The following is a 25,461-nucleotide window of genomic DNA, read 5'->3' as shown; positions in this document are numbered from 1 at the left end:
TGCATGAATAGTTAGCAGGACAATTAGCAGGAACGATCAACAGTTAGCAAGGTGGATGGATAGTTAGCAGGAGAGTTAGCAGGAACGATCGATAATTAGGGAGGAACGATTGATAGTTAGCGAGCTGGATGGATAGTTAGCAGGAGAGTTAGCAGGAACGATCGATAATTAGCAAGGAATGATTGATAGTTAGCGAGGTGGATGGATAGTTAGCAGGAGAGTTAGCAGGAACGATCAACAGTTAGCGAGGTGGATGGATAGTTAACAGGAGAGTTAGCAGGAACGATCGATAATTAGCAAGGAATGATTGATAGTTAGCGAGTTGGATGGATAGTTAGCAGGAGAGTTAGCAGGAACGATCGATAATTAGCGAGGAACGATTGATAGTTAGCGAGTTGGATGGATAGTTAGCAGGAGAGTTAGCAGGAACGATCGATAATTAGCGAGGAACGATTGATAGTTAGCGAGCTGGATGGATAGTTAGCAGGAGAGTTAGCAGGAACGATCGATAATTAGCGAGGAACGATTGATAGTTAGCGAGGAACGATTGATAGTTAGCGAGCTGGATGGATAGTTAGCAGGAGAGTTAGCAGGAACGATCGATAATTAGCGAGGAATGATTGATAGTTAGCAAGGTGGATGGATAGTTAGCAGGAGAGTTAGCAGGAACGATCAACAGTTAGCGAGGTGGATGGATAGTTAACAGGAGAGTTAGCAGGAACGAACGATAATTACCGAGGAATGATTGATAGTTAGCGAGTTGGATGATAGTTAGCAAGAGAGTTAGCAGGAACGATCGATAATTAGCGAGGAACGATTGATAGTTAGCGAGCTGGATGGATAGTTAGCAGGAGAGTTAGCAGGAACGATCGATAATTAGCGAGGAACGATTGATAGTTAGCGAGGTGAATGGATAGTTAGCAGGAACGATCGATAGTTAGCAAGGTGGATGGTTAGTTAGCAGGAACAGTCGATAGTTAGCAAGGTGGATGAATAGTTAGCACGAACCATCGATAGTTAGCAAGGTGGATGGTTAGTAAGCAGGAACAATCAATAGTTAGCAAGGTGGATGGTTAGTTAGCAGGAAATATCAATTGTTAGCGAGGTGGATGGATAGTTAGCAGGAGAGTTAGCGAGGAACGATTGATAGTTAGCAAGATTGATGGATAGTTAGCAGGAGAGTTAGCAGGAACGATCGATAGTTAGCGAGGAACGATTGATAGTTAGCGAGCTGGATGGATAGTTAGCAGGGGAGTTAGCAGGAACGATCGATAATTAGCGAGGATAATTAGCAAGGAACAATTGATAGTTAGCAAGGTGGATGGATAGTTAGCAAGAGAGTTAGCAGGAACGATCGATAATTAGGGAGGAACGATTGATAGTTAGCGAGCTGGATGGATAGTTAGCAGGAGAGTTAGCAGGAACGATCGATAATTAGCGAGGAACGATTGATAGTTAGCGAGGTGGATGGATAGTTAGCAGGGGAGTTAGCAGGACTGATCGATAATTAGCGAGGAACGATTGATAGTTAGCGAGCTGGATGGATAGTTAGCAGGAGAGTTAGCAGGAACGATCGATAGTTAGCGAGGAACGATTGATAGTTAGCGAGCTGGATGGATAGTTAGCAGGAGAGTTAGCAGGAACGATCGATAATTAGCGAGGACGTTGATAGTTAGCGAGGTGGATGGATAGTTAGCAGGAGAGTGAGCAGGAACGATCGATAATTAGCGAGGAACGATTGATAGTTAGCGAGGTGGATGGATAGTTAGCAGGAGAGTGAGCAGGAACGATCGATAATTAGCGAGGAACGATTGATAGTTAGCGAGGTGGATGGATAGTTAGCTGGAGAGTTAGCAGGAGCGATAGATAGTTAGCGATGTAAATGGATAGTTAGCAGGAGAGTTAGCAGGAACGATCGATCCTGCTAACTCTCCTGCTAACTATCCACTCTAACTTTCCTCATCCAGAAATCTTTCATCCTGGCTCAAATTAATGGGGAAATTGTCGTTTTCTCGGTCCGAGTAGCTCTTACTGCTGGTGGCTCACATTATAAACAATGTTCAGATGTGAGGAGCCCTCACACCGGTGACATCACACGCACATTGTCTGCTACTTCCGGTACAGGCAAGGCTTTTTTATTAGCGACCAAAAGTTGCAAACAGAATGGGTGACAAAGGACAGCCTTGGCGGAGTCCAACCCTCACTGGAAATGTGTTCGACTTACTGCCGGCAATGCGGACCAAGCGCTGGCACTGATTTTACAGGGAGCGGACCGCCACAATCAGACAGTCCGATACCCCATACTCTCTGAGCACTCCCCACAGGACTTCCCGAGGGACACGGTCCAATGCCTTCTCCAAGTCCACAAAGCACATGTAGACTGGTTGGGCAAACTCCCATGCACCCTCAAGAACCCTGCCCAGAGTATGGAGCTGGTCCACAGTTCCACGACCAGGACGAAAACCACACTGTTCCTCCTGAATCCCAGGTTCGACAATCCGGCGTAGCCTCCTCTCCAATACACCTGAATAAACCTTACCGGGAAGGCTGAGGACTTTTTGTAACTTTTTGTAGTTGAAATTAAATCATGGTTTTTCCCAAAACGCCATGTTGAAACGACCCCACAGTAAGCTGCGCCCCCCCCCCCATCCTGACACACTCTAACTTTCCTCATCCAGAAATCTTTCATCCTCGCTCAAATTAATGGGGAACTTGTCGTTTTCTCGGTCCGAGTAGCTCTTACTGCTGGTGGCTCACATTATAAACAACGTTCAGATGTGAGGAGCTCCACAACTCGTGACGTCACGCGCACATCGTCTGCTACTGAATAAACCTTACCGGGAAGGCTGAGGACTTTTTGTAACTTTTTGTAGTTGAAATTAAATCATGGTTTTTCCCAAAACGCCATGTTGAAACGACCCCACAGTAAGCTGCGCCCCCCCCCCCCATCCTGACACACTCTAACTTTCCTCATCCAGAAATCTTTCATCCTCGCTCAAATTAATGGGGAACTTGTCGTTTTCTCGGTCCGAGTAGCTCTTACTGCTGGTGGCTCACATTATAAACAACGTTCAGATGTGAGGAGCTCCACAACCCGTGACGTCACGCGCACATCGTCTGCTACTGAATAAACCTTACCGGGAAGGCTGAGGACTTTTTGTAACTTTTTGTAGTTAAAATTAAATCATGGTTTTTACCAAAACGCCATGTTGAAACGACCCCGCAGTAAGCTGCGACCCCCCCCATCGTGACACACTCTAACTTTCCTCATCCAGAAATCTTTCATCCTCACTCAAATTAATGGGGAAATTGTCGTTTTCTCGGTCCGAGTAGCTCTTACTGCTGGTGGCTCACATTATAAACAATGTTCAGATGTGAGGAGCCCTCACACCGGTGACATCACACGTACATCGTCTGCTACTTCCGGTACAGGCAAGGCTTTTTTATTAGCGACCAAAAGTTGCAAACTTTCTCGTGGATGTTCTCTACTAAATCGGACTCACCAGGCCAGGAGACAAAGGGGTCAAATTCAGCAACTTCTTGTACTGCTCGAAGGTGAAAAACTGCAGAGGAAAGATAGAGACGAATGAGTGTTTGTTGAGGATGTGAGACAGGTGACAAGTCACACCTGCGGCGATGAGGGAAAATCATGTGAATACATTTTCAAGACCGCGCTCAGGTGCGACGGCGCTAACTGCTCGTCTGTCAATATTTGGTCGGGGCTGTGCAAACATGAGGCGTTTTACGTGTTAAGAGACGCCGTGGTCGCCGTGGCGACGGGCCAACGGGGGGGAGTGGTCTCACCTTGACGGCCCTCTTTGGCGTCTCGGCCAGGATGGGAGGCAGGATTCCTTTGTAGAAGCCGAGGATCCTGTGGAAGGAGAAGGTGCGTGGTGTCAATTCATGTGCCAGGAATTGATCAACGTGGACCCCGACTTAAACAAAAAATTATTGGGGTTTTAACATTTAGTGGTCAATTGTACGGAATATGTACTGAACTGTGCAAGATACTGATAAAAGTATCAATCAATCAATCGTTATGAAGTCACTCTGGTCCAGGCAGAAAGTGGCCCCCGCAGAGCCGGAACCTCCGTTGTCAACATCCGATGGACGTAAGAAGACTTTGTGCAAGATTTCTAGGATGGATGGATAGTTACCGAGGAACGATCGATAGTTAGCGAGGTGGATGGATAGTTAGCTGGAGAGTTAGCAGGAACGATTGATAGTTAGCAAGGTGGATGGTTAGTTAACAGGAGAGTTAGCAAGAACAACCGATAGTTATCAAGGTGGATGGATAGTTAGCAGGAGAGTTAGCAGGAACGATCGATAATTAGCGAGGAACGATTGATAATTAGCGAGGAACAATCGATAGTTAGCGTGGTGCATGGATAGTTAGCAGGAGAGTTAGCAGGAACGATCGATAGTTAGCGAGGTGGATGGATAGTTAACAGGAAAGTTAGCAGGAACAATCGATAGTTAGCGAGGTGGATGGATAGTTAGCAGGAGAGTTAGCAGGAGAGTTAGCAGAACTGATCGATTGTTTGCGAGGAACGATTGATTGATAGTTAGCGAGGTGGATGGATAGTTAACAGGACAGTTAGCAGGAACAATCGATAGTTAGCGAGGTGGATGGATAGTTAGCAGGATAGTTAGCAGGAGAGTTAGCAAAAACGATCGATAATTAGCGAGGAACGATTGATAGTTTGCGAGGTGGATGGATAGTTAACAGGAGAGTTAGCAGGAACAATCGATAGTTAGCGAGGTGGATGGATAGTTAGCAGGAGAGTTAGCAGGAACGATTGATAATTAGCGAGGAATGATCGATAGTTAGCGAGGTGGATGGATAGTTAGCAGGAGAGTTAGAAGGAACAATCGATAGTTAGCCAGGTGGAAGGATAGTTAGCAGGAGAGTTAGCAGGAACGATTGATAGTTAGCGAGGTGGATGGATAGTTAGCAGGAACGATCAATAATTAGCAAGGTGGATGGATAGTTAGCAGGAGAGTTAGCAGGAACAATCGATAATTAGCGAGGTGGATGGATAGTTAGCAGGAGAGTTAGCAGGAAAGATTGATAGTTAGCAAAGTGGATGGTTAGTTAGCAGGAACAACCGATAGTTAGCAAGGTGGATGAATAGTTAGCAGGAGAGTTAGCAGGAACGATCGATAATTAGCGAGGAACGATTGATAATTAGCGAGGAACAATCGATAGTTAGCGTGGTGCATGGATAGTTAGCAGGAGAGTTAGCAGGAACGATCGATAGTTAGCGAGGTGGATGGATAGTTAACAGGAAAGTTAGCAGGAACAATCGATAGTTAGCCAGGTGGATGGATGGTTAGCAGGAGAGTTAGCAGAACTGATCGTTTGTTTGGGAGCAACGATTGATAGTTAGCGAGGTGGATGGATAGTTAACAGGAGAGTTAGCAGGAACAATTGATAGTTAGCGAGGTGGATGGATAGTTAGCAGGAGAGTTAGCAGAACTGATCGATTGTTTGGGAGGAACGATTGATAGTTAGCGAGTTGGATGGATAGTTAACAGGAGAGTTAGCAGGAACAATTGATAGTTAGCGAGGTGGATGGATAGTTAGCAGAAGAGTTAGCAGGAACGATCAACAGTTGGCGAGGTGGATGGATAGTTAGCTCGAGATTTAGCAGGAACGCTCGCTAGTTAGCGAGGTGAATGGATAGTTAACAGGAGAGTTAGCAGGAACAATCGATAGTTAGCGAGGTGGCTGGATAGTTAGCAGGAAAGTTAGCAGGAACGATCGATAGTTTGCGAGGAACGATTGATAGTTAGCGATGTGGATGGATAGTTAACAGGAGAGTTAGCAGGAACAATCGATAGTTAGCGAGGTGGATGGATAGTTAGCAGGAGAGTTAGCAGAACTGATCGATTGTTTGGGAGGAAAGATTGATAGTTAGCGAGGTGGATGGATAGTTAACAGGAGAGTTAGCAGGAACAATTGATAGTTAGCGAGGTGGATGGACAGTTAGCAGAAGAGTTAGCAGGAACGATCAACAGTTGGCGAGGTGGATGGATAGTTAGCTCGAGATTTAGCAGGAACGCTCGCTAGTTAGCGAGGTGAATGGATAGTTAACAGGAGAGTTAGCAGGAACAATCGATAGTTAGCGAGGTGGCTGGATAGTTAGCAGGAAAGTTAGCAGGAACGATCGATAGTTTGCGAGGAACGATTGATAGTTAGCGATGTGGATGGATAGTTAGCAGGACAATCAGCAGGAATGATCAACAGTTAGCGAGGTGGATGGATAGTTAGCAGGAGAGTTAGCAGGAACCATCGATAGTTAGCGAGGTGGATGGATAGTTAGCAGGAGAGTTAGCACAACTGATCGATTGTTTGGGAGGAACGATTGATAGTTAGCGAGGTGGATGGATAGTTAACAGGAGAGTTAGCAGGAACAATTGATAGTTAGCGAGGTGGATGGATAGTTAGCAGAAGAGTTAGCAGGAACGATCAACAGTTAGCGAGGTGGATGGATAGTTAGCTCGAGATTTAGCAGGAACGCTCGCTAGTTAGCGAGGTGAATGGATAGTTAACAGGAGAGTTAGCAGGAACAATCGATAGTTAGCGAGGTGGCTGGATAGTTAGCAGGAAAGTTAGCAGGAACGATCGATAGTTTGCGAGGAACAATTGATAGTTAGCGATGTGGGTGGATAGTTAACAGGAGATTAAGCAGGAACGATCAATAGTTAGCAGGAACGCTCGATAGTTAGCGAGGTGCATGAATAGTTAGCAGGACAATCAGCAGGAATGATCAACAGTTAGCGAGGTGGATGGATAGTTAGCAGGAGAGTTAGCAGGAACCATCGATAGTTAGCAAGGTGGATGGATAGTTAGCAGGAGATTAAGCAGGAACGATCGATAGTTATTGAAGTGCATGGATAGTTAGCAGGAGAGTTAGCAGGAACCATCGATAGTTAGCGAGGTGGAAATAGTTAGCTGGAGAGTTAGCAGGATCCATCGATAGTAATTTTTCCTGATTAAGATGAATTTTATAATTTTGATGACATGTTTTAAATAAGTTAAAATCCCATCTGCACTTTGTTAGAATATATAACAAATTGGACCAAGCTATATTTTAACAAAGACAAATCGTTATTTCTTCTAGATTTTCCAGAACAAAGATTTTTAAATAAATTCAAAAGACTTTGAAATAAGATTTACATTTGGTTCTACAGATTTTTTAGACTTTTTTCTAATTTTTTTCAAATTTTAGTCATAAGTTTGAAGTCGGAAAAACAGAAGCTAAAATGAAGAATTAAATTAAAATGTACAATAAATAAAATAAATGTACTTGAACATTGATTTAAATTGTCAGGAAAGAAGAGGAAGGAATTTAAAAGGTAAAAAAGTATATGTGTTTAAAAATCCTAAAATCATTTTTAAGGTTGTATTTTTTCTCTAAAATTGTCTTTCTGAAAGTTATAAGAAGCAAAGTAAAAAAATAAATGAATTAATTTAAACAAGTGAAGACCAAGTCTTTAAAAATATTTCCTTGGATTTTCAAATTCTATTTGAGTTTCGTCTCTCTTAGAATTAAAAAATGTCAAGCAAAGCGAGACCAGCTTGCTAGTAAATAAATACAATTTGAAAAATTGAGGCAGCTCACTGGTAAGTGCTGCTATTTGAGCTATTTTTAGAACAGACTCATCTGGTCCTTACGGGCGACCTGGTGTTGGTGACCCCTGCTTTCGGGCTTAAATAGGACAAGATGGAGACTGCAGGTTTGTATAGTGACTGTAACAAACCCACACGGGAAGCCATGTTGTGTGAATAAATGTCTTCAGCGGCACGGAAAAAAAGCAATTTGGAAATTCAAATGGCGGCCGCAGATTTCCCGGGTGTGGTCAGGTGAGCGCGGTGTTGCATTTTGTTACAGGACAACACACCTCCTCCGTCGTTTGAATACTGATTTGTGTGGCCATGTCAAGTAGACACTGTCTGTCCTCCATAAACAAATGACAGCAGGCTGAGGTGTGTGTCATTTCCCTCTCCTTTTAATAAAGCCTTCCTTCTATTAACAGCCTGCGTCCATCTTTGTGGACAGCCCTGGTCTAAAGTGAAGGTACATCATGTCATGGCTGTCTTGAGTTTGCAATCGTATTCCACTTTCAAAGCTTCAACAGTTATTTTCCTCAGTTCCCAAACGTTTATTGAGTGTTTTTAGAAGAAAAGGTGATGTAACACAGTGGTGAACATGCCCTTTCCCAACTACTTTGGCACGTGTTGCAGCCATGAAATTCTAAGTTAATAAAGTTTATGAGTTTGAACATGAAATATGTTGTCTTTGTAGCATATTCAACTGAATATGGCTTGAAAATGATTTGTAAATCATTGTATTCTGTTTATATTTACATCTAACACAATTTCCCAACTCATATGGAAACGGGGTTTGTGTACTTTTGGCCCAGCTCACATTTTCAGTAGACCCATAATAAATTAAAAAAAGAACCAAACTTCATGAATGTTTTTTGTTTTTTTTGTGCTCCAATAAAAAATCTTTCTCGTTCTTGTTTTACGTAGAGCTTCAGTCGTTCAACAGTCCGGGGTCTCCGCTGTCCTATTTTACGCTTCATAATCCGCCACACATTTTCCATGGGAGACAGGTCTGGACTGCAGGCGGGCCAGGAAAGTACCCGCACTCTTTTACTACGAAGCCACGCTGTTGTAACGTGCTGAATGTGGCTTGGTATTATCTTGCTGAAATAAGCAGGGGCGTCCATGATGGCAGCATATGTTGTTCCAAAACCTATATGTACCTTTCAGCATTAATGCTGCCTTCACAGATGTGTAAGTTACCCATACCTTGGGCACCAATGCACCCCCATACCATCACAGATGCAGGCTTTTGAACTTTGCGTCGATAACAGTCTGGATGGTTCGCTTCCCCTTTGGTCCGGATGACACGATGTAGAATATTTCCCCCAAAAATTTGAAATGTGGACTCGTCAGACCACAGAACACTTTTCCACTTTAAATCAGTCCATCTTTGAAGATCTCAGGCCCAGAGAAGCCAGTGGCGTGTCTGGATGTTGTTGATAATTGGCTTTCGCTTTGCATAATAGAGCTTTAACTCGCACTTACAGATTTAGCGACAAACTGTATTTAGTGACAGTGGTATATATATATATATATATATATATATATATATATATATATATATATATATATATATATATATATATATATATATCTTAAAGCTTGTTGTGAAAAAAAGACAAGAAAAACGGAGCATTTGTGCAACATTCTGAAAAAAGTTGGAATTTTACTCAACACTCGCAATTTTACAAGAAACCCTTAAAATGTTGGCGATTTTTTGAAAAGAGTCGTAATTTTACTTGACAAAAGTCAAAATTATATCGGAAAAATGTGAAATTTTGGCAACATTATAATAATTATAATCAAAATTATGACAAAGGTCATAATTTTACTCAAAAAATGTCACTATTTTACAAGAACAGAAAAAATATTGCAATATGTTATATATATATATATATATATATATATATATATATATATATATATATATATATATATATATATATATATATATATCTAAAAGCTTGTTGTGAAAAAAAGACAAGAAAAACGGAGCATTTGTGCAACATTCTGAAAAAAGTTGGAATTTTACTCAACACTCGCAATTTTACAAGAAACCCTTAAAATGTTGGCAATTTTTTGAAAAGAGTCGTAATTTTACTTGACAAAAGTCAAAATTATATCGGAAAAATGTGAAATTTTGGCAACATTATAATAATTATCAAAATTATGACAAAGGTCATAATTTTACTCAAAAAATGTCACTATTTTACAAGAACAGAAACAATATTGCAATATGTTTTATATATATATATATATATATATATATATATATATATATATATATATATATATATATATATATATATCTTAAAGCTTGTTGTGAAAAAAAGACAAGAAAAACGGAGCATTTGTGCAACATTCTGAAAAAAGTTGGAATTTTACTCAACACTCGCAATTTTACAAGAAACCCTTAAAATGTTGGCAATTTTTTGAAAAGAGTCGTAATTTTACTTGACACAAGTCAAAATTATATCGGAAAAATGTGAAATTTTGGCAACATTATAATAATTATAATCAAAATTATGACAAAGGTCATAATTTTACTCAAAAAATGTCACTATTTTACAAGAACAGAAAAAATATTGCAATATGTTATATATATATATATATATATATATATATATATATATATGTATATATATATATATATATATATATATATATATATATAGTTAAAAAGTACCAATTATTGTCACACACACACTAGGTGTGGCAACATTATTCTCTGCATTTGACCCATCACCCTTGATCACCCCCTTGGCAGGTGAGGGGAGCAGTGAGCAGCAACGGTGGCCACGCCCGGGAATCATTTTTGATGATTTAACCCCCAATCCTAACCCTTGATGCTCAGTATCAAGCAGGGAGGTAATGGCTCCCATTTTTATAGTCTTTGGTATGACTCGGTCGGGATTTGAACTCTTTTCCTCTCTGATTTCTCACTTTCAATGCTTAAATCTCTAAAACAACCTCAGATTTATCCGATTATAGTTTTTGAAATACATTTTCAGCGGGGACAGTTTTAAAGAATAAAACAGCGTGGTGTTATTACTGTCAATATTGCAACTTTTGTTCGTTACGTTTTCCCATTTGCTCTTTTATTCCAGTTTTGATGCTTTTTTTGTATTTTTTGAGTGATAATTTCAATATGTCGCGGACAGTTCAAAAAACTGGTGTGGGCCATACCTTGGACAGTCCTGTTCTATGATCACCGAGACTCTCGTTCTTTTTCTTAGTATTCTGTGGTCAGTATTGACCCATAACACCAAGACCAGGACCGTTAGCCTAATTAGCAGCTGTCAATAACAATGCAAATACAGTACTATTAGTACCATGACTGGGTTAGGACCAGTTGACACTACATAACAAAACACAGCACAAACAATGTCTTGCCTACTCAGTCCCGTTTAGAACTTTAATGGTAATTAACGCAAAGCTTCATATTTTTTATTTTTTTTAAAAAAAAGGCATATTTTAGTTAAAATTGTACGGTTTTGGGGGTCAAGCATTGCTGTTTTGTTTAGTTTTTTAGTTAACTAAGCATGGAACAAATGCCAATGTAAAACATATTCAAGCTACGAACAACAGGAGACCGGGCTTTCTGCTCCGCCGCTCCTAGTCTCTGTAACGCTCTCCCTGACCACCTGAGAAGCCCACAGACTGTAAATGCTTTTAAAAAAAAGCTCTTAAAAACCCTTGTTTTGAAAAAAGCCTTTTTTTTTTTTTTTAGATATATGTTGTCATGACTTGGACTTAGGCGTGGATTGTTTTCCCGTGGTGCAAAGCGAATGGAGTGGAAACGGCGTGAAGGTAAAGACATTTCTTTATTTTAACACTAACTTAAAAAACAGAACAAACAAAAAGCGCTCACACTGGAGGTACAAAACTTGGCTGTGAAACAAAAGACTAGCATAAAGGCAATTAACTGTAAACATGAAACAAAAACTTGCACTGTGGCATAAATAACAAGAAAACTTACTGTGACAAGGGTATGAGAAAAAGCAACGACTACCTGGTAACTGTGGCTTAAAGGGGAACATTATCAGCAGACCTATGTAAGCGTCAATATATACCTTGATGGTGCAGAAAAAAGACCATCTATTTTTTTAACCGATTTCCGAACTCTAAATGGGTGAATTTTGGCGAATTAAACGCCTTTCTGTTTATCGGGCTGGAGGCGATGACGTCAGAATGTGACGTCTCCAAGGTAACACAGCCGCCATTTTCATTTTCAACACATTACAAACACCGGGTCTCAGCTCTGTTATTTTCCGTTTTTTGGACTATTTTTGGAACCTTGCCTCGTCGGTGTGTTGTCGGAGGTGTAACAACACTAACAGGGAGGGATTCAAGTTGCACCACCGGCCCGAAGATGCCATACTGGCAAGAAATCTGCCGCCAGACCCCCATTGAATGTACCAAAGTGTCTCCACATTTTGTATGGATAACCTGCAGATGCATTTGCAAAGATAAAGTCAACAAAATCACAAAGGTGAGTTTTGTTAATGTTGACTTATGTGCTAATCGGACATATTTGGTTGCCGTGTGACTGCCAGCTAATCAATCATTTAAGTCTCATCTTAAAACTCATCTGTATACTCTAGCCTTTAAATAGACCTCCTTTTTTTAGACCAGTTGATCTGCCGCTTCTTTTCTTTCTCCTATGTCCCCCCCTCCCTTGTGGAGGGGGTCCGGTCCGATGACCATGGATGAAGTACTGACTGTCCAGAGTCGAGACCCAGGATGGACCGCTCGTCGGGACCCAGGATGGACCGCTCGCCTGTATCGGTTGGGGACATCTCCACGCTGCTGATCCGCTTGAGATGGTTTCCTGTGGACGGGACTCTCACTGCTGTCTTGGAGCCACTATGGATTGAACTTTCACAGTATCATGTTAGACCCGCTCGACATCCATTGCTTTCGGTCCCCTAGAGGGGGGGGGGTTGCCCACATCTGAGGTCCTCTCCAAGGTTTCTCATAGTCAGCATTGTCACTGGCGTCCCACTGAATGTGAATTCTCCCTGCCCACTGGGTGTGAGTTTTCCTTGCCCTTTTGTGGGTTCTTCCGAGGATGTTGTAGTCGTAATGATTTGTGCAGTCCTTTGAGACACTTGTGATTTGGGGCTATATAAATAAACATTGATTGATTGATTGAATGGTAACATGGTACGCTAATCGAGGCTAACATGCTATTTACCGGCGGTGCTAAAGCAGACATGGAACAGAGATGTATGGATAACCTGCAGATGCATTTGCAACTATATCACGTTTCCTTCCACCCACATTTAATGCGAAACAAACACTTACCAATCGAAGGATTTTAGTTGCTCCAGTGTCACAAGATGCAAAAGTCCTGATCGTTTGGTCCGCACATTTTACCGGCGATGCTAACGCAGCAATTTCGGCCATGCTATGGCTATAAATAGCGTCAATAGCTTCAGTTTCTTCTTCAATATTTTCATACTCCAACCATCTGTTTCAATACATGCGTAATCTGTTGAATCGCTTAAGTCGCTGAAATCCGAGTCTGAATCCGAGCTAATGTCGCTATATCTTGCTGTGGTATTCGCCATTGTTTGTTTACATTTGCAGCACTGTATGACGTCACAGGGAAATGGATAGTGGCATCGCAAATAGCGAAAATCGAGCACTTTAAAGCTTTTTTTAGGGATATTCCGAGACCGGTAAAATTAAAAAAAAAACTTGAAAAAAATACAACAAGCCACTGGAAACTGATTGTTATTGTTTTTAACCCTTTTGAAATTGTGATAATGTTCCCCTTTAAATAATACTATGGTGATTGAAAACAGGTGCATGACTTGGGGACAGGTGAAAACTAATGGGTTGCCATGGAAACAAGGCAAACAAGGAAGTGCAAAAGCGGGAAACAATGGAGTCTTAAGCAAAACAGAACATAAGTAAACAAAACATGAGCACAAGACATGACTAGTTCTAGCTATTAGGCAGTTCCAGTTTTTATTTTATTATCTTTTTATTTTTTTAATACACTGTAGCAGTTTGAGGTTGTTTGCTCAATGTGATGTGCTTTTTTTTTTTTACACATTTAATCTATTATTAGGGTCCGCAGGCCCATTGCAAAGGACTCCACAGGAGTCCTTTGCAATGGGCCTGCGGACCCTATTGAAACTGCTGTGTTTTATTATTATTCCGCACCTTTGCACCCTAATTTGACCCCCTTAACATGCTTCAAAACTCACCAAATTTGACACACACGTCGGTATAGCAAACCTTCCCAAGTTATTAAGCAACCAAACCCCAAAAATTAATATTGCGCGCTAGCGCCCCCTAGGAAAAAACAACAACAGACTGCTCATAACTTCCGTTAGGAATGTCGTAGAGACATGAAACAAAAACTTCTATGTAGAACTGACTTAGACCTACAATTCATAATTTACTTTCTCGGGCAAAAATCAACAAAAAGTTGGCAAAAACCCCTTCAATACAAAATTTTCGCAAAAAATGCTATTTTTGCCTCTTTGACCCCCTTAAAATGCTTCAAACTCACCAAACTTGGCACACACATCAGTACTGGCAGAAATTACGATCTAATGAAAAAACTAAACCCGAAAATTAAAAAATGCGCTCTAGCGCAATTTTTGAATAAAACACAGCAAAAACTGCTCCTAGGAAGAAAACACAAACAAAATTGCTTGTAACTTACAGTAGGAATGCCGGAAAGACATGAAACAAAAACTTATATGTAGGACTCACTTAGACCTACATTTAGATGATTGACATCAAAAGGAAGTTAAAAATTACCCCTTCAAAATAAAAGTTTGGTAAAAACCCGTCACCTTTTTCAAACGTAAACTCCTCCGAGTGCGTTTGTCGTTTCGACTTCAAACTCGCACAGGAGAGAGATTGAACCCTTTTGATTAAAACTGTCCAACAAAGTTTTGATTACTGCTCCGGTTTTGATTTTACGCGCCTTCGAAGAACCCCTGCGCAAAGTTTCCTAAAAAAATGTCATTTTTGCCTCTTTGAGCTGTAATTTGACCCCCTTAAAATGCTTCAAAGTGCAAGTTAAAGCTCTACTATGCAAAGCGAAAGCCATTTATCAACAACATCCAGACACGCTGATCTGTAATTTGACCCCCTTAACATGCTTCAAAACTCACCAAATTTTACACACACATCAGGACTGGCGAAAATTGCCATCTAATAAAAAAACCAAAGTCAAAATTGCGCTCCAGCGCCCCTTAGGAAAACCCCCAGAAAAAACGGCTTGTAACTTCTGTTAGGAATGTCGTAGACACATGAAACAAAGACCTCTATGTAGGTCTGACTTAGACCAGGGCTTGGCAGCGGCCAAAGGCGGACCTGACCAACGCTGCTTGTAAACAGACTGCTTGTAACTTCCGTTAGGAATGTCGTAGAGACATGAAACAAAAACCTCTATGTAGGTCTGACTTAGACCTACATTTCCAATAAAACACTTCTATACCTAAAATCAACAGGAAGTTTGCAAAAAACCCTTCAAAACAAATTTTTTGCAAAAAATGCCTTTTTTGCCTCATTGGACTGATATTTGACCCCCTTAAAATGCTTCAAAGTGCCAGTTAAAGCTATACTATGCCAAGCCAAAGCCATTTATCAACAACATCCAGAAACAACAATCTGTAATTTGACCCCCTTAACATGCTTCAAAACTCACCAAATTTTACACACACATCAGGACTGGTGAAAATTGCCATCCAATAAAAAAACAAACCCCAACAATGAAAATTGGGTTCTAGCGCCCCCTAAGAAAAAAAACTGACAAAACTGCTTGTAAATTATGTTAGGAATGTCGTAGAGTGATGAAACAAAAACTTCTATGTAGGTCTGACTAAGATCGGGACTCGGGACACGGCGGCAGCGGCCAAAGGCGGACCCGACCAACGCTGCTTGCAGCTTTAATTATTTATGTATTTGTTTGTCATAAACACATTGAATGAATGTTTAATGGGTTTTATTTTGTTTTGAACTGTGTAAAAACCTTCACCTTTGTTTAGTGTTGCTATTTTAAAACGGTGTACAAATCCCATCCCTCTGCATAGTCCTTTTGTGTTATATGTACATATATATAATTGTACCTTTTATCATCAGTAGTATACTTTTTAATAGATTGCGTTTTTTGTTATTGTGCCGACTGTAAAAGAACTAATAATTCCAATGTGTCTGCACTGTAAGTCTGCGCCTAAATGGCCAATAAAACCCTTCAACCTTTTTGATGTGCTTTGAGGCCAGGGGAGACTCTTTTTATTTTTTTTAATATTCCTGCGACCTCGCCTCGACATCACAACCAGCATGTGAAACCTTTTTTTGTTGGCCTCCAGACGGAAACACTTAGCATGTGTTACATGTATGGCCGGGCAAAATGGATGAAAACTGTATCACGATACACGTGTTTTGTATCGGTCGATAGCGATATTTATTGATATCTTTTGTTACCAATGGAAAATACAGGAAAAAAACATTTTATATCAAATCTGATTCAAATCCCCTTAGCTATTAAGGCAGAAAGGAAAGGAAATGTCCACACAAGCAAGGAAAACTGTCAAAAAATCAATGTAAAAAAAATGTAAAACCTTTGAAAACGATGTAACAAAAAGAAATGCTAAATAAAGTGAAAGAAATAAGTGCAAAGTGTGAAAATGAAAACATAAAGAAACCTGCAAAAAAACTATTTCCTGCAGGTTTAGAGCCAGGAAGTCGCAGCTGTGCTCTAAAGCAGTGGTCCCCAACCACCGGGCCGCGGCCTGATAGGTACCGGGCCGCAGAAGAATTTTCTTATTCAGTTTTATTTAAAAATAATAATTAAATCAACATAAAAAACAGAATAGTGCACCAACCACGGAAACACTTAGCATGTGTTTCATGTATGGCCGGGCAAAATGGCTGAAAACTGTATCACGATACACATGTTTAGTATCGGTCGATAGCGATAGTTATTGATATCTTTTGTTACCAATGGAAAAGGAGGAGAAAAAAACATATTTTATATCAAATCTGATTCAAATCCCCTCAGCTATTAAGGCAGAAAGGAAAGGAAATGTTAACACAAGCAAGGAAAACTGTCAAAAAATCAATGTAAACAAAAGTGTAAAACCTCTGAAAATGGTGCAACAATAAGAAATGCTAAATAAAGTGAGAGAAATAAGTGCAAAGTGTGAAAATGAAAACATAAAGAAACCTGCAAAGAACTATTTCCTGCAGGTTTAGAGCCAGGAAGTCGCAACTGTGCTCTAAAGCAGTGTTCCCCAACCACCGGGCCGCGGCCCGATTTGTACCGGGCCGCAGAAATAATTTTTTATTCATTTTTATTTAAAAATGATAATTAAATCAACATAAAAAACAGAATAGTGCACCAACCACGGAAACACTTAGCATGTGTTACATGTATGGCCGGGCAAAATGGCTGAAAACTGTATCACGATACACGTGTTTTGTATCGGTCGATAGCGATAGTTATTGATATCTTTTGTTACCAATGGAAAAGCAGGAGAAAAAACATGTTTTATATCAAATCTGATTCAAATCCCCTTAGCTATTAAGGCAGAAAGGAAAGGAAATGTCAACACAAGCAAGGAAAACTGTCAAAAATCAATGTAAACAAAAGTGTAAAACCTTTGAAAATGGTGTAACAATAAGACATGTTTAATAAAGTGTAAGAAATAAGTGCAAAGTGTGAAAATGAAAACATAAAGAAACCTGCAAAAAACTATTTCCTGCAGGATTAGAGCCAGGAAGTCATAGCTGTGCTCTAAAGTAGTGTTCCCCAACCACCGGGCCGCGGCCTGATTTGTACCGGGCCGCAGAAGAATTTTTTAAATCATTTTTATTTAAAAATGATAATTAAATCAACATAAAAAACAGAATATAAACTTACAATTAGTGCACCAACCACAAAAACCTCCCTTTTTCATGAAAATCTAAGGCATAGCTCGGTTGGTAGAGTGGCCGTGCCAGCAACTTGAGGGTTGCAGGTTCGATTCCCGCCATCCCTAGTCACTGCCGTTGTGTCCTTGGGCAAGACACTTTACCCACCTGCTCCCAGTGCCACCCACACTGCTTTAAATGTAACTTAGATATTGGGTTTCACTATGTAAAGCGCTTTGAGTCACTAGAGAAAAGCGCTATATAAATATAATTCACTTCACTTAAATAAGAACATCTCATTTCAGTAGGCCTTTAAACGTATTATCGAACACATTTTTTTTTGTTGATATCACATGTCTATTGCGATATACACCGATATCGTTTCATCGCCCAGCCCGAGCGACGAGTCCTTTTTAAACTTTATTTTAACTTTTCAGTTTCTAACAAAACCTGCACATCCTCCCTCCAGCTCTCGTTTCATTCTTGCGGCCTCGGAGGAAGCTTGTTTTTATTATTATTTTTTTTTTTTTACAATTATTCTGCGAATGAGAGCCCAGACGCTATTTGTGTGAATTCAATCAATCAATCAATGTTTACTTATATAGCCCTAAATCACTAGTGTCTCAAAGGGCTGCACAAACCACTACGACATCCTCGGTCGGCCCACATAAGGGCAAGGAAAAACTCACACCCAGTGGGACGTCGGTGACAATGATGACTATGAGAAACCTTGGAGAGGAGGAAAGCAATGGATGTCGAGCGGGTCTAACATGATACTGTGAAAGTTCAATCCATAATGGATCCAACACGGTCGCGAGAGTCCAGTCCAAAGCGGATCCGACACAGCAGCGAGAGTCCCGTTCACAGCGGAGCCAGCAGGAAACCATCCCAAGCGGAGGCGGATGTCCCCAGCCGATACACAGGCGAGCAGTACATGGCCACCGGATCGGACCGGACCCCCCTCCACAAGGGAGAGTGGGACATAGGAGAAAAAGAAAAGAAGCGGCAGATCAACTGGTCTAAAAAGGGAGTCTATTTAAAGGCTAGAGTATACAAATGAGTTTTAAGGTGAGACCCCCTCCACAAGGGAGAGTGGAACATAGGAGAAAAAGAAAAGAAGCGGCAGATCAACTGGTCTAAAAAGGGAGTCTATTTAAAGGCTCGAGTATACAAATGAGTTTTAAGGTGAGACCCCCTCCACAAGGGAGAGTGGAACATAGGAGAAAAAGAAAAGAAGCGGCAGATCAACTGGTCTAAAAAGGGAGTCTATTTAAAGGCTAGAGTATACAAATGAGTTTTAAGGTGAGACCCCCTCCACAAGGGAGAGTGGAACATAGGAGAAAAAGAAAAGAAGCGGCAGATCAACTGGTCTAAAAAGGGAGTCTATTTAAAGTATACAAATGAGTTTTAAGGTGAGACTTAAATGCTTCTACTGACAGTAGTCTGGCTTGGAGCTAATCCTCTGCACGCTGCTGACGAAGTGCAAAGACAACTCTTTTGCGGAGTCAGTGAAAAGGTTTAGTACGCTTGGCGGGGGCGAAGAGGTCACGGCGACAGTAGCAGGATGAGATTTAGTCTGTCGGCAGGAAGCCGGCGGAGGATTTGCGAGTGTCACAGGACTCCGAGGGGGCCTCTCGCCGCGCCGGCTGGCACCCTCGCCGCGGATCCACTTCATATTCGCTGTAAAGCTGTCGTCGCGCCGTAAACAGAAGGAGCGGCCGCCACTTCCTCGACGTCTGCCGTGTCTCAGGGAGCTGTCACCGGGCGCGGAGTGGGCGGAGCTACGTCTGACTTTGGCGGGCTGTGAAAAATCTTTACAGTAACGATTTAGATTTTTTTTTTTAATGCATTACTTTGCGAACTTTTTAAAGAAGAAAACAATTACAGGGAATTTAATATATATATAAAAAAAATAAGTACAGGAAAAAAAAAATAACGACGGGATAAAACAGGGGTCGGGAACCTTTTTGGCTGAGGGAGCCAAAAAGCCAAATATTTTAAAATGTATTTCCGTAAGAGCCATATAATATTTTTTTTTTACACTGAACACAACTAAACGCGTGCATTTTTAAGTAAGACCAACATTTATAGAGTATTACAAGTCTCTTATTCTTTGTAATATTGTTATTCTGAAGCTAACTGTGGAGGGGGCGTGGCCTGCGGGCCTGCAGCGAACTGGGGTGTTGCCAGGACCGGCCTCGAAATCAGCGACAGGTGCGTAGACGGCCCACCTGGGCCTTTTTATCTAATCACCTGTCGCTCTGTTATAAGCAGCAGCCAGGAAGGGAGACGGGGTTGGGGCTGGAGCCAGAGCGCGAGCGAAAACGAAAGATAAAAATACAATTGCTGGAAAGCAACTGAGAGACTTATTGAAAAATAAAAGGATATTGTAACCCTGAAACAGGTTCTCATGTCGGTCCTTGGTGGTCTGAGGAACCCCCAGGAGGGCAAGTCCCACATTAACCAAGAATAAATAAATAACTTCTTACCATTAACGCAAATTCTTGAACGGGTGCGGTAGAAAACAGATGGATGGATTAAAAATGCATGAGAATTTTTTATATTTTGAATTTTTTTTAAATGTATTACTTTGCAATTGTTCCACAAACTTTTTAAGAAGAAAACAATTACAGGGAATTTAATATATATAAAACAAAAAAGGAAAGGGAAAAAAAATAACGATGGGATAAAACAGGGGTCGGGAACCTTTTTGGCTGAGAGAGCCAAAAAGCCAAATATTTTAAAATGTATTTCCGTAAGAGCCATATAATATTTTTTTTTACACTGAACACAACTAAACGCGTGCATTTTTCAGTTAGACCAACATTTATAGAGTATTACAGGTCTCTTATTCTTTGTAATATTGTTATTCTGAAGCTAACTGTGGAGGGGGCGTGGCCTGCGGGCCTGCAGCGAACTGGGGTGTTGGCAGTACCGGCCTCGAAATCAGCGACAGGTGCGTAGATGGCCCAGCTGGGCCTTGTTATCTAATCACCTGTCGCTCTGTTATAAGCAGCAGCCAGGAAGGGAGACGGGGTTGGGGCTGGAGCCAGAGCGCGAGCGAAAACGAAAGATAAAAATACAATTGCTGGAAAGCAACTGAGAGACTTATTGAAAAATAACGCACATTTTTGAACGGGTGCGGTAGAAAACAGATGGATGGATTAAAAATGCATGAGAATGTTTTATATTTTGAACATTATTTTTAACACTTATTACAAGTGGAATTATTCATTACTTATCATATTAAGCAATGTCAGCTCAGATTTATCCGAGAGCCAGATGCAGTCATCAAAAGAGCCACATCTGGCTCTAGAGCCATAGGTTCCCTACCCCTGGGATAAAAGATGCATAGTTTAAAGCGTGGACTGTGAGGTTTGTTTTCCGGAAGGCAAAGGAAAGTTGGCGCGGGCTAGACGTGAAGGTATTTATTAATTGCTATAAAAAAAAAGGTATAAAACTAAAGGCGTGCACAAAGGCGGAGAACAAACTTGACTAATGAAACAAAATTGCTATAAAAAAAGGTATAAAACTAAAGGCGCGCACAAAGGCGGAGAACAAACTTGACTAATGAAACAACAACTCAATAACTGTGACACAAAAAAAAACAAAAACTTACCTGGCATGGCAAGAAACAAAACTATGGATTGGCATGAGTAAAAATAGGTAGCATGGCATGAAGTGAAGAGAAGTAAAGTCCCCAGGTTTAAATAATAAAGGTGATTGAACTGGTGCATGAGTCAAAACAAATCAGCTGCCTGACATGACAGGTGAAACTAATTGGTTGGCATGGTAACAAAGCAAACAAGGAAGTGCAAAAACAGGAAACAATGGAGTCTTGAGCAAAACGGAACATAACTAAACAAAACATGATCACAAGCCATGACAATCAGTAGTCTTATCAAACTTACATATATACATACCGTATTTTTCGGGCTATAAGCGCAGTTTTTTTCATAGTGCGACATATACTCCGCAGCGACTTATGTGTGAAATTATTAACCCAATACCGTAAAATATCAAATAATATTATTCATCTCGTTCACGTAAAAGACGAACAAAATGTGTCGCCCGCATATGTGGTCCTCTCCAAGGTTTCTCATAGTCATCATGGTCGGCGTCCCACTGGGGGGAGTTTTTCCTTGTCCTTATGTGGGTTCTACCGAGGATGTCGTTGTGGTTTGTGCAGCCCTTTGAGGCACTTGTGATTTGGGGCTATATAAATAAACATTAATTGATTGATTGATTGATATTCCTGATGTTGGATTTTATCAAATAAATTTAGTCTTAAACTCAAGTGCGATGTATATATGTTTTTTTCCTTCTTTTTTATGCATTTTCGGCCGGTGCGATTTATAATCCGAAAAATACGTTAATGTAAATAATTAAATGTATATACTCTGATGATTAACTTGTGTGATAGTATACATTTATACCATTAATTAATTAACGCGGACCCCGAATTAAACAAGTTGAAAAACATATTTGGGTGTTGCCATTTAGTGGTCAATTGTACGGAATATGTACTGTACCGTGCAATCTACGAATAAAAGTCTCAATCAATCAATCAATCAATCAATCAAATTCTGTCAGCTAAGCTAACAAAGCTAAGCTAGTCGCGGTTCAAAGCAAGTACGCTCCGGAGACAGCAAGAACTTGCTGATTTAGTGCCGCGCGCAGATAATATAATTATAATGGGGGATTTTAATATCCATACGTCCGTAGCACTCCAGACTATAATTAATAGCTCCTACACATAATAATTAATGAACCCACACATCGTAACACTAATACAATAGATCGAGTCCTTGTCCGGGGTGTCACCACCTCCAAAGTTATGATACTCCCGTAAACTAATGTCCGATTATCACCTTATAACGTTTGAAGTTCTGATTTATCGTCAACAAGCTACTAATAAGCACTGCTTTCACAGCTGCAACATTAATGTTGTCACAACGATGACTCTTGCTGGCCGCAACGGCACCATTTCCAAATTATGTGGGCTCTATCGATAACATCGCTAAAAACTTTAACGACGCCCATTGATAGTATAGCAGCGCTAAAGCTAAAATAGGCTCCTAAAAGGTGTGCCCCCCCTGGTTTACAGAATAAACTACAGCTCTTAAATTATCATGTAGAAAGCTGGAATACAAATGGCATGCGGCTAAACTCGAGGTTTTGCATCAAGCATGGAGTGATACAAACCCCGTTTCCATATGAGTTGGGAAATTGTGTTTGATGTAAATATAAACGGAATACAATGATTTGCAAATCCTTTTCAACCCATATTCAGTTGAATATGCTACAAAGACAACATATTTGATGTTCAAACTCGTAAACATTTAATTTTTTGCAAATAATCATTAACTTTAGTATTTGATGCCAGCAACATGTGACAAAGAAGTTGGGAAAGGTGGCAATGAATACTGATAAAGTTGAGGAATGCTCATCAAACACTTATTTGGAACATCCCACAGGTGTGCAGGCTAATTGGGAACAGGTGGGTGCCATGATTGGGTATAAAAACAGCTTCCCAAAAAATGCTCAGTCCTTCACAGGAAAAGGATGGGGCGAGGTACACCCCTTTGTCCACAACTGTGTGAGCAAATAGTCAAACAGTTTAAGAACAACGTTTCTCAGAGTGCAATTGCAAGAAATTTAGGGATTTCAACATCTACGCTCCATAATATCATCAAAAGGTTCAGAGAATCTGGAGAAATCACTCCACGTAAGCGGCATGGCCGGAAACCAACATTGAATGACCGTGACTTTCGATCCCTCAGACGGCACTGTATCAAAAACCGACATCAATCTCTAAAGGATATCACCACATGGGCTAAGGAACACTTCGGAAAACCACTATCACTAAATACAGTTGGTCGCTACATCTGTAAGTACAAATTAAAGCTCTACCATGCAAAGCGAAAGCCAATTATCAACAACATCCAGAAACGCCTCCGGCTTCTCTGGGCCCGAGATCATCCATGAGGGACTGATGCAAAGTGGAAAAGTGTTCTGTGATCTGACGAGTCTACATTTCAAATTGTTTTTGGAAATATTCGACATTGTGTCATCCGGACCAAACGGGAAGTAAACCATCCAGACTGTTATCGATGCAAAGTTCAAAAGCCAGCATCTGTGATGGTATGGGGGTGCATTAGTGCCCAAGGCATGGGTAACTTACACATCTGTGAAGGCACCATTAATGCTGAAAGGTACATACAGGTTTTGGAACAACATATGCTGCCATTTAAGCGCCGTCTTTTTCATGGACGCCCCTGCTTATTTTAGCAAGACAATGCCAAGCCACATTCAGCACGTGTTACAACAGCATGGCTTCGTAGTAAAAGAGTGCGGGTACTTTCCTGGCCCGCCTGCAGTCTAGACCTGTCTCCCATCGAAAACATGTGGCGCATTATGAAGCGTAAAATGCGACAGCGGAGAACCCGGACTGTTGAACGACAGAATCTCTACATAAAAAAAAAAAAATGGAAATTAATTTCCTCAGTTACCAAACGTTTATTGAGTGTTGTTAAAAGAAAAGGTGATGTAACACAGTGGTGAACATGCCCTTTCCCAACTACTTAAAACTGTGCTATGCAAAGGCAAAGCCATTTATCAACAACACCCAGATGGACTGATGCAAAGTGGAAATGTGTTCTTGCATTTAAAAAAAAAAAACAGACTACACACAGCAAGATGTGACTTACCCTTCGTTGCGGAAAATAGTGCGGAAGCAATCCCCCAGGCTCTTGTAGCTGTTAGGGTCGCTGGTTCCTCTCTGGATCTGGAATCTGGAATGACAAAGTTGACTTTAAAGCACGTCTGTGATAAAAATAACGAGCTTCTTTATTGATTATGGCCTTTTCATTAAGGCCGTGCCGCTTTGAATAATGATTTAGCACATTTGTTTACTTTCGCTTTCATCCTCTCCAAGCCGACTGCCCCCCCCCCCCTGACCCCCCTGCCCCCCCCCGTCCACAAGCAAGGGGGGTAAGTCAAACATTTATTTAACCCAAACCATCCAATTAGCCAAACCACTCCCTGAGACCTGGACTTTTTGAAGAAATGTTTGTTTTTTTCGTCGTTCTCCTACTAATTCGCTAGTAAGGCAAATATGTCCCCTTTGAACAAAGGAAACTCAGTATAAAAATCTGAAAAACTTATGTTAAACTAAGCGGGAACATTTTCACAGACTGGTCTGATTGATAAAACATCAGTGTGTAAAGGATATCACCACATGTGCTCAGGAACACTTCAGATAATTGCCAGTAACTACCGTTGATCGCTACATCTCTAAGTGCAAGTTAAAACGCAAAGACATTTATCAACAACACCCAGAAACGGCAGAGCTCATTTAAAATGGACTGATGCAAAGTGGAAACATGTTTTGTCGTCTGACAAGTTCACATTTCAATTTTTTTTGGGAAACTGTGGACGTTGTGTCCTCTGGAACAAAGAGGAAAAGAACCATGCGGATAGTTCTAGGTGCAAAGTTCAAAAGCCAGCATCTGTGATGGTATGGGGGTGTATTAGTGCCCAAGGCATGGGTAACTTACACGTCTGTGAAGGCACCATTAATGCTGAAAGGTACATACAGGTTTTGGAGTAACTTATGTTGCCATACAAGCAACGTTATCATGGACGCCCCTGCTTATTTCAGCAAGACGATGCCAAGCCATGTGTTTCAACAGCGTAGCTTCGTAGTAAAAGAGTGCAGGTACTAGACTGGTCGGCCTGTAGTCCGGACAATATCTCCCATTGATTGGCACTGCATCAAAAAGCGACATCAGTGTGTAAAGGATATCACCGCATTTGGCTCAGGAACACTTTGGAAAACTACTGTCAGTAACTACAATCGGTCGCTACATCTGTAAGTGCAAGTTAAAACCCTAATGTGCAAAGCCACAGCCATTTATCAACAACACCCGGAAACGCCGCCGGCTTCGCTGGGCCCGAGC

At 40.9% G+C, this 25,461-nt stretch overlaps 2 protein-coding genes across 2 annotated transcripts in view; one reads left to right on the top strand and one right to left on the bottom strand.

Moving 5' to 3' along the window:
• The window catches only part of LOC133550149 (mitochondrial 2-oxodicarboxylate carrier-like), a 631,183-nt gene that overhangs the window by 265,733 nt on the left and 339,989 nt on the right, over window positions 1-25,461 (top strand). The gene's annotated exons all lie outside the window — the stretch shown is intronic.
• LOC133548664 (mitochondrial 2-oxodicarboxylate carrier-like) overlaps window positions 1-25,461 on the bottom strand; it is a 79,906-nt gene that overhangs the window by 20,058 nt on the left and 34,387 nt on the right. The window contains exons 3-5 of the mRNA XM_061893638.1: window positions 24,211-24,294; window positions 3,805-3,871; window positions 3,504-3,563 (exon numbers count right to left, since the gene is read on the bottom strand). Of these exons, the coding sequence (XP_061749622.1) occupies window positions 3,504-3,563; window positions 3,805-3,871; window positions 24,211-24,294 (211 nt within the window). The remainder of the gene's footprint in view (window positions 1-3,503; window positions 3,564-3,804; window positions 3,872-24,210; window positions 24,295-25,461) is intronic.

The sequence above is a fragment of the Nerophis ophidion genome, linkage group LG03, assembly GCF_033978795.1.
Source record: "Nerophis ophidion isolate RoL-2023_Sa linkage group LG03, RoL_Noph_v1.0, whole genome shotgun sequence".
Classification (NCBI taxonomy): Eukaryota; Metazoa; Chordata; class Actinopteri; order Syngnathiformes; family Syngnathidae; genus Nerophis; species Nerophis ophidion.
This window is presented reverse-complemented; position numbering and strand designations above follow the sequence as displayed.